The following is a 9,361-nucleotide window of genomic DNA, read 5'->3' as shown; positions in this document are numbered from 1 at the left end:
TTTTTATAGTTTCATCCATCGATAATATCCGTTTGTTGCTAATTTTATCACAAAATATGCCTCAGAGGTTTGTTATCGTTCGGCTGCTGTCCTGTTGACATATATAAAATATCTCCAATATTAAAAGTCTCTGGATCATAGTAGGTGCCATATTACCTATTATTTTTTTTCTAAAACGTGCTTTGTATATATAAATAAGAAGATGAGGTATGAGTGCCAAATGAGACATCTTTTCAACAAAGACATAATTTAGTAAAGTAAGCAGTCATAGGTTCAATGCTGAAAAGTAAGCTTTAAATGACCCAAACATTACTTGTGTAAAACAATAAAAAAAAAAAAAAAAAAAAAAAAAAAAAATCCGCTCAATTCAATGTATAAAAGGAGAAGAAATCTATTCCATAACAAAACATATATTGTGTAGGAGCCTTATTTCAGTGGTTGTCGTTTGTTTATTTGTTTCATATTTGTTTTTCGTTCATTTTTTTTATATAATTAAGGCCGTTAGTCTTCTCGTTTGAATTGTTTTACATTGTCATATCGGGGCCTTTTATAGCTGACTATGCGATATGGGCTTTGTTCATTGTTGAAGGCCGCACGGTGATCTATAAATGTTAATTTCTGTGTCATTTTGGTTTCTTGTGGACAGCTGTATCATTGGCAATCATACCACATCTTCTTTATATTATAGATCCAACGCTGCAATTTTCACAAAACATATCAAATTTTCCACCTTGTCGCACATACATATGGATTACATCATTACAGCTTATTTCCTAATGCATGTAGAGCAAAACTTTGGTTAGCTTGCTTGCTTTGTTTGTATATTGTACAAAATATAAAATATACAAGTTAAACTATGCCTATATATATATTGTTTAAAGATGTCAATCTTATTTTCAAAGCTTGTATAAACAACTATACAAACAAAGCAAGCAAGCCAACCAAAGTTTTACTTTGCAGGTATAAGAAATCAGCTGTAATGATTTTATTCAGTTTGGCAAATGTCCGAGCCCGTTAAAAGACGAACAAAATGAAACTACAGTTGCTGACTTCACTACATTCAACACAAAGGGAACAGTTTGGAAGTCCAATATACTGAAATGTGACAAAAATAAATACTTATAGATTTTGTTAACACTGTCATGTATGTAAATATTTCTTCGCCTTTTTTACGAACACAAAATTCAAGGATCACACATTTGCCTTTAATTATCTATACGAAAATTGCTGTACTCGTGAATATCAGCACCGGCTGTTATCGACGGCTTACTTTACACTAGTAAGTTTGCTTTGTGGGTAATTGTGTTTTTTCGCTGTTGTTTCGTTGCTGTGTGGTGGACAAATACATGAAATATCTGTGCCATCATCAAACATGTTAATGACTATATATCGGGTAATTCAAACCCTTTTTTCTTCGCATAGAAACAACTCTTCGTTAATCTGAGCATGGAAGTAATACTTTATATCACGAACTATAAATGAGGATACACAAAATGAAAAACTAAGCGAAATTGTGAATCCCGCATTGCACGAAAAAATGTGTTGTATTTCAGTAAATAACACGTGTTCTTGGTTGATTGTAAACACGTAGTAGTCCATCATGCAATGTGACTCATTTAGTGGGTTGGTCAAAAACCTAGGTAAAAATAATTTGCGTCACATGTCAATAAACATTTACATGTGCGAGAACATAAGTATGCTAATTTATGCATTTCCATATAAGGTAGTGGTCTCGACCTGATTAACTACGACAAAGTCGTTGTTGCAGGTGACTTCAATGCTAGTTGTATAAACAAAAATCTACAGTTTACAAACACGACAAAATCAAAAGAACTGCAAAATTTTGTACATAGACACAATATTTGTCATCCATTTATTGACACATGCAAATTACCACTGAAAGGTCCAGAGTTCACATTTACATTAAAAAACACAATGTTAGATTATATATTGAATGACGAGACGTTGGTCAGACAATTAAGACGGTATGAAATCCTAGAAGAAGGAATGTTTAGCTCGACATCGGATCACCTACCAGTTATCGCCTGTGTGGAACTAGACGAAAATCCGCATGTTGACATAAACAATTTTTCCAAACTTCCAGCTTGGCATAAGATAAATGAACATAGTATTAAAGAATATCAAGATAAATTGTGTGCTCCTTTAGATATACTTATACAAGAAGCACAGAATAATGACATTGACATAAACCTTTTTTTATCATAATCTTGTGAATACGCTTATAAATACTGCGAAAGAGACAATTCCGTGCAATATGTATAATCCGCACACAAAACCCTACTGGAATGCCGACGTGAAGCAAGCACACACGAAATAACGAAATATGCGAAGAGTATGGATGCAAGATGGAAGACCCAGAGGTATGCAACACGAGTCGTATTTTAATTACAAACGAGCCAAAAGAGATATTAGAAACATTCAGAAACTTGCTAATGAACAATATATCGAAGAAACGTAACTATGATGACATTAACAACGCTGCCGAATGTGATATACGACTATTCTGGAAACTTATTAAGCGCCAAAAACCAAAACATTCAAAAGTTTGTCAGCAAATTAAATATAATAACATTGTTCATCCATCCCCTGAGTCGATTTGTAATGCATTTGCGAATTATTTCGAAGATCTGTATACACCAGCTGATACGTCAACGTTCGATGATCCGACCCTTAATGAAATGAATAAAGCTTACCGCGAAATTGAACGTGTATGCAAAGCTGATGAAGACCTATACTTACCTGGTGGAATGATTTCTTGTAACGATGTAAGCTCTGTTATTAAACAACTAAAACGTAGAAAAGCGTGTGGCAATGACATGATCCAAAACGAACACTTGATATATGGTGGACCAAAAGTTTCGGAATGTCTTTCCATTTTCCTTAATATTGTTGTAGAGAAACAGCAAGTTCCTAGTGACTGGCAGAAAGGACTGGTTGTTCCCTTGTTTAAAGGAGGCGATAAGTCTAAATTGAGCCCGGACAGCTATCGACCCGTATGTTTACTATCTAGTGTATTAAAGCTTTTTGAAAAGATAGTACTTATTCGTCTTCAAACATTTGTCGTATTACCAGAGACGTTTCCTAATCCTCTCCAACATGGATTTCAAAAAGGTCTTGGTTGTCTGACTGCGTCCTTTTGTCTCCTTGAAACAATTTACCATAACATAGAACAAAATAGCAAAGTTTTTGTAGCGTTTTTAGACAGTAGAAAGGCCTTTGATACAGTATGGCGCAAAGCACTTATGTTTGAATTATTCAATTTGGGTGTCAAAGGGAAAGCATGGTCCCTGATTAATGATATGTATAGTAAAACACAAGGTTCAGTTGTTGTAAATAAATGTAAATCAAATAACTTAGTTTGTAGTCAAAGAAGGTGTTAGACAAGGAGGGGTATTGCCTGGTTTTTTATACTTAGTGTTTATTAATGAACTAATTAATGAATTAGAAAGATGTAATAGAGTCACTGGTGTTAATAGTATAAAATGTTGCGCACCATCACTTGCTGACGATATTACATGTATTGCTACAACACCACAGCGTTTATAACACATGCTGGATATATGTACAAACTATTCAAATAAATGGAGGTTTCAGTTCAACGGAAAGAAGTCATGTGTTATTCAATTCTCAAAATCCTCTATAAAAACAGACTATGACTGGAAAATTAACCAAGAATCTGTACCTGTTGAAGACAGTCATATTCATCTAGGCTTTGAACTAAACGGAAAATTAAACGCACTTGCACGAACGACAAAAGCTTGTAGGAAGGGTAGAAACACTTATTTTGCAATTGCCAACTTAAGAGGCGATAATACGAATCCTTTAGTTAAACTGTACAAGTCAGTAGTAATTCCTACTTTTTTATATGGCTGTGAAGTTTGGTGTGACCTGAAGAACCAAGATATCACATTACTGAATAGACTTCAGCATTTTGTTGTAAAACACATACAAAAGTTTAAGACGTCAGCAAGATCAGATATGTGTGAAAGCATGGTTGGACTACGTAATATAACCTGTGACATTGAAAAACGTAAACTATATTTCTTTGGAAAATTTGTAAAACGAAAAACTCTTGTCTTGCAAAACAAATCTTTCTACAAAGACTTTTTTCGTGTCTGTTAGATGGACGAAACCATATTGGATTTATTCCGGACATATTAAACATTCTATGTAAATACAATCTGTATGAATTACTTATATAACCTATATTAGTGATGGCAACTTTCCTGATAAGCTGCAATGGAAACGTATTGTTGTAAATGCAGTTGAATCAAAACATGATAATGAATGGCTGATTCGCATTAATTCGGACAATGACTTTAAGAGGTTCAAATATATTCATAAATCCTTATCTGCAGCTCATGTTTGGAAATTCCCCTCGAACAGCGCTGAAATTCGCACTGCATTGTTTATCGGAAAACTTATATCTACCGCGCCAAACCATGTTTTTAAATTTTGTGAAATTTGCGACCGTCCGTTCACTGACGTTTTCGTGCATGCATGCTTTGGCTGTACGTGTACATCAAATATGCACAGCACTTGGATGGACTTAATCATAGAAAACTTTTGTCTCGACCTCTATGTTGAACTAAGTGAGTGTGATGATGAATCTTTATATACAATCTGTCTAGGAAAAAACCCTTCAACTATGCTCAGTGATTCTGACTTAGAGTCATTCAAGCGACTTTGCTACATCCACGTTACAAAATCTGCATCCGAATACAATCGTCAATTGAACAATATAGTATAATGCTAGCACATGTAATATCGGCAGCACGCAATACAAACTATTTTGCTCTTGAACTGATCATTTTCATTTATATGTAAATATTGCGTATTGCTCACAACTTTATCATTTATATGTTCTGTTATTAATGTTTTAATGTATTGTTCATGATTATATAATTCATGTAATCTCTGTAAACAAGAGGAAATAAAGATATGAATGAATGAATGAATAAAATAAACTTTAACTATTGAAATAAAGTCATATAGGTATTATATTATGTTAAATAAAAAAGAATTTAAGAGTTGCTACTCCAGAGATATGGCAAACGGAAGACTGAACTTCACATCGTATTTGAAAGGAAAAATATATGGTTTCATTTTCTCATTTCGTGACCGTTTGCTGCATTGTTGAGGGTAATTAACCAATTATATCTGATTACATCTAGTTACTTCATATGGATTTGTGAATACGATATAGATAGTTTTCTTATTGGCAATCATACCACATCTCCTTAATTTGATTATATTGAAATAATGCAAAATTGTTCCTTGTTTATCGTTAGAGAAAATAAAAAGAATTAAACAATCACTATTTTGCTAGCAAATAGTCGGAGTGTTTAAATTGAGTTATCGCCCTTTACATATGCATTCATGTAATTTTTGAACCAAAGTATCTCGTTTCATTATTTGAAAAATACAAAAGCGACTTTCCTTTTATTGTCTTTATCACTATGCGGAACAAAAATGGCGGCGACAAAGGAGGTACGTACAATATTTATGTAATACTTTTGAATATCTACCAATTACTTTTTTGTTTGCGTTTTCTAAATAAAATGTTAAACATAGAATTAGCATAAGAGTAACAAGTTTACTTAAAGTCTTTTATAGTGAGTAAAATCTTCAAAGTTGGTCTAAATAAATCATATTTGAACATTATATCAGTACATAGAAAAATAAAAATAAATGCAGTGAGACAATTGTAATATCAACAGCAGAAGTGAGAGTCAACATAATCCAGGAAATTGTCTTTCAATGACTATGACTTTTTGTATTAAAACACTTCTATGTTGTCGAATGCTCACCAAAAAGCCTAAAAAGCCCTCTATGATTCGGAATAAGTATAAAGAATATCTATTGTTCAAATCATAGACCCCTGATGAGCAGCATGCCATCTATGTTATGTTACTATACAGTCACGTTCTAAATGTGTTTTGGTTTTGTTTTTTTTTTTGTTCCTAGGTTTCAGAGGTACCAGAGACTGACTGGCAAAGTAACAAAACTTTACAACAAAGTTTAGAATTCATGCTACTTAACCAAATAGGTTGTGATGTACAGTTTGAAGTAGGAGACCAGAAAGAAAAAATAAAGGCCCACAAAGTTGTACTGGCAAGCAGAAGTCCTGTATTCTTTGCTCTGTTTAAACAAGAGGAAGAAAACAATAAACTACCACAAGCTGTTCAGAAAACGGAGAGAACTGGCAGTGTAGTTTCAGTGAAAAACATTATTGAGACTAAAGTGCCTCGATCTGACAGTCAAGCTTCTATTAAAAGTAATATGTCCAATAAAAGTACATCCATGAGTATTGGTAGAGGTGGAGGCTGGATTGATATGAATGATTCATCCATGTTTACTAAGCAACCAGTTCCGTCACCTAGAGACACCATAAAAACCACTGAGCAACCAGTTCTAGAGACGGTGGAAAAACAAGAAAAGATTTATGAAATAGCTGACAGAGATTTTAACACTTTTAAACTGTTTTTAAGGTAAAGATTTATGTAAGATTTAAGAGTATTCATTCCTTCAGCCCCTTTTACTGAAAAAAGACATTGTATTCTTAATTCTTTGTATTTTATAAATAATAAACTAAGTAACATTTTACAATTTAAAACTTAACACTTTTTTATGACAACAATACTAATTATTAAAAGCATATCTACTATGCTTAGTGTTTTATACTTTGTATCAACATGTTTCTTTTATATTGTGACATGGACTATTTATTTCACTCTTAGCTTGTGTTTCATGCGTCTATACGAGATTCCGCCGGAACCTGCGAGATAACTTATACCAATACAATAAGCATCGAGTGTATGCATTTATAATGGCCGAAAAAACTTAATTCAAAATAAAAAAAAAAAACACCAAGTGAAAAAAAACTCAATTAAATTATAGATACTTATAAAAGTAAGCTATAATTTATAGTACAGACGTCTCTAATGCGAGTAATCAGACGGCGGAGCAACATGATTCAAATTGGAATAATTCAATTGAAAAAATCTAAATTAGATTACAGATAGGACAAACACTTATAATTTATGGAATTTAAGTAGATACTTTAACTACACATATTTTGATTTCAATACCGTAGCATAATTATTTTTCTTTTAGTTATCTGTATACAGACCATGTTGAGCTAGAGTACAGTACAGCTACAAAACTAGCCCCTCTTGCGGTCACTTACAAGGTAAATGGCCTACTCACTCAGACAATAAAGTGTCTTTTCGACCAGGTCAACGCAGATAATGCATGCATTGCTTTCGAAATAGCTCACCTTACAAGGTCTGCGGATCTTAAGATGAAATGTATGTACATCATTACAAATACTGCACGTGAGGCAATTCGATCACGTGATTTCATGAAGCTGTGTCCAGATTGTGTCAGCAGAATAACAGAATCAACTGATCTAAATGCTAGTGAGGACGAGATCTACGAAGCGTTAATAGAATGGGGCGAGCATGAATGTATGCGGAACAAGAAAGAAATAAATCCAACGAATATTCGGAATGTCATGGGCAATATATTCTACAATATAAGGTTTCCTGCAATGAATGATGCGTATTACAAGCGAGAAGTTGAACCGAAACCATTTCTCACTACTGAAGAAAAAGAATTAATAGCGAAATTTAAGTCCGGGTCTACTAAGAAAGATATGTTACCGTTCAAGGTTCATCCGAGAGTAAATGTTGCGTTCCATGCTGTAATGCGTTGTCAACTGGATCAAAAACTACAAGAACATACGGGGAAACCAGATGCTCTTTGTTTTGATGTATCGGAACAGGTATGGTTACACGGTATAGCCGTGTTTGGCGCGTACTTTGAACAGACCAACCACGTGCATCTGGAGGTCCGCGATGAAAGTCACAACGTAATCTCAATTTATCAGGGTCAAATCGACACCGTTCCTAATGATGAAGTGTACGAAGTTGTTTTACATGCACCCATTCTTCTACAACCTGATCAAATATATACTTTACTGTTGACACTTGTTGGACCGAACAAACATTTTTATAAGGGAATCGGCGGTAAAAACCTGGTTGAATTTAAGGATATGAAAATTTGCTTTTATGATTCGAACTTTTCGAAGAACGGGACATCAATTGAAGGCGGTCAGATACCTGCACTATTGCTGTCAACTTAACACTTAACGTGGTGCATGCATACTGTTTTTGAACTGAAAAATAAATGTTGAAGGCGACTTTAAAGTCTTGCAATTTTATGCAACAAGGCTGCTATCCTTTAGTGCATGATTCAATGTAAATAGGTGTTTAAAAGTTTGAAGAACTGAAATTGAAGCAATTAAACAGCCATTTATGTGTTTTGTTGTCTTTTTATGGAAATTTGGTGTTAATGGAAGAGCCTACAGAGTTAAATTTATTCACTGCATTTTCTAGACTAGGACAAAATGTAAAGAAAGTGTCTCACTTGTCTTATTTTGTTATCATAAAGCTTTGAATGCTATAATAGTGGGTCGAAGAAATCTCAAAGCTAAACAATGATGTCTATTTGGTTGTGTGCGATGTAAAACAAAACAAATGCTAAAATCTGGTACTTCGTGTTCCGATCTAGCGTTACGCTTTTTGTATGTTAATTTATCCAACAACAACTTTTTGATGGTCCATATATGGCTTATTGCAAGGCAAACTTTCTGCCCCTGTCTTACATGTCTTACATACTCTCAGTACCAGATTAAATTCTTACTTTCATCCTGGTCGATCAATGTTTTGGATTCATTATTGATTTTTTTTTTTTTCGTTTTGAAGATGCAAGACATATCTAACACTGTACGGTAAGTATACAACAAACTCTTAGAAATCAAACACTATAATATGCGTTTGAATTTTAGTAAGGTAGGATTTCAAGTAACGTGTCTGGCCTGTTGCAGTTTAAATTTCATTTCAAATCGCTTGAACTTGACACCTATTTCTACTTTGTAACAGCAATTTTCCATCTGTTTGTTTTAAAAAATACTGAAGGAGGGAAAGTGATGCGAAAGATACTAGTGGGACATTCAAACTCATAATTCGGAAAAAAAGTGACAACGCCCTGGCTAAAAAGGAAAAAGACCAACTAACAAACAATAGTACACAAAACACAACATCGAAAACTGAATACTGAGCAACACGTACCCCACTGAAAATGTGACACCCGTATATTTTTTTTTTATGTAAGAGACACCTTACATCTACCCATTCTGAAATTCATCTAAATCCCGAGTTTGAAATCTTCCTATTCGGAGGTCTCTATTTGCAAAGCATTAATTGTAATTATATTACAATATTATGATAAAAAAAAGATGATGGTGAATATACTTTAGCTGCTGTCGATGGGTGCT

General features: G+C 33.8%; 1 protein-coding gene across 1 annotated transcript; it reads left to right on the top strand.

The window, feature by feature from the left end:
* Positions 1 to 5,443: 5,443 nt before the first annotated feature.
* LOC143079286 (BTB/POZ domain-containing protein 6-like) lies at positions 5,444 to 8,344 on the top strand. Its single transcript, XM_076254532.1, has 3 exons — positions 5,444 to 5,511; positions 5,989 to 6,512; positions 7,138 to 8,344. Exons 1-3 carry the CDS (start codon positions 5,494 to 5,496, stop codon positions 8,165 to 8,167), a joined length of 1,572 nt encoding a protein of 523 aa, XP_076110647.1. The 5' UTR covers positions 5,444 to 5,493; the 3' UTR covers positions 8,168 to 8,344.
* The last annotated feature ends 1,017 nt before the right edge of the window (positions 8,345 to 9,361 follow it).

Source organism: Mytilus galloprovincialis, chromosome 6 (assembly GCF_965363235.1).
Source record: "Mytilus galloprovincialis chromosome 6, xbMytGall1.hap1.1, whole genome shotgun sequence".
Taxonomy (NCBI): domain Eukaryota; kingdom Metazoa; phylum Mollusca; class Bivalvia; order Mytilida; family Mytilidae; genus Mytilus; species Mytilus galloprovincialis.
Note: the sequence above shows the minus strand (reverse complement) of the source record. Positions and strands in the feature narration are given on the sequence as shown.

Excerpts from the sequence above, each read along its gene's own strand:
- LOC143079286 (XM_076254532.1), top strand. Across the intron at positions 6,513-7,137 it reads ACTTTTAAACTGTTTTTAAG|TTATCTGTATACAGACCATG; the intron begins GTAAAGATTTAT and ends TTTTTCTTTTAG.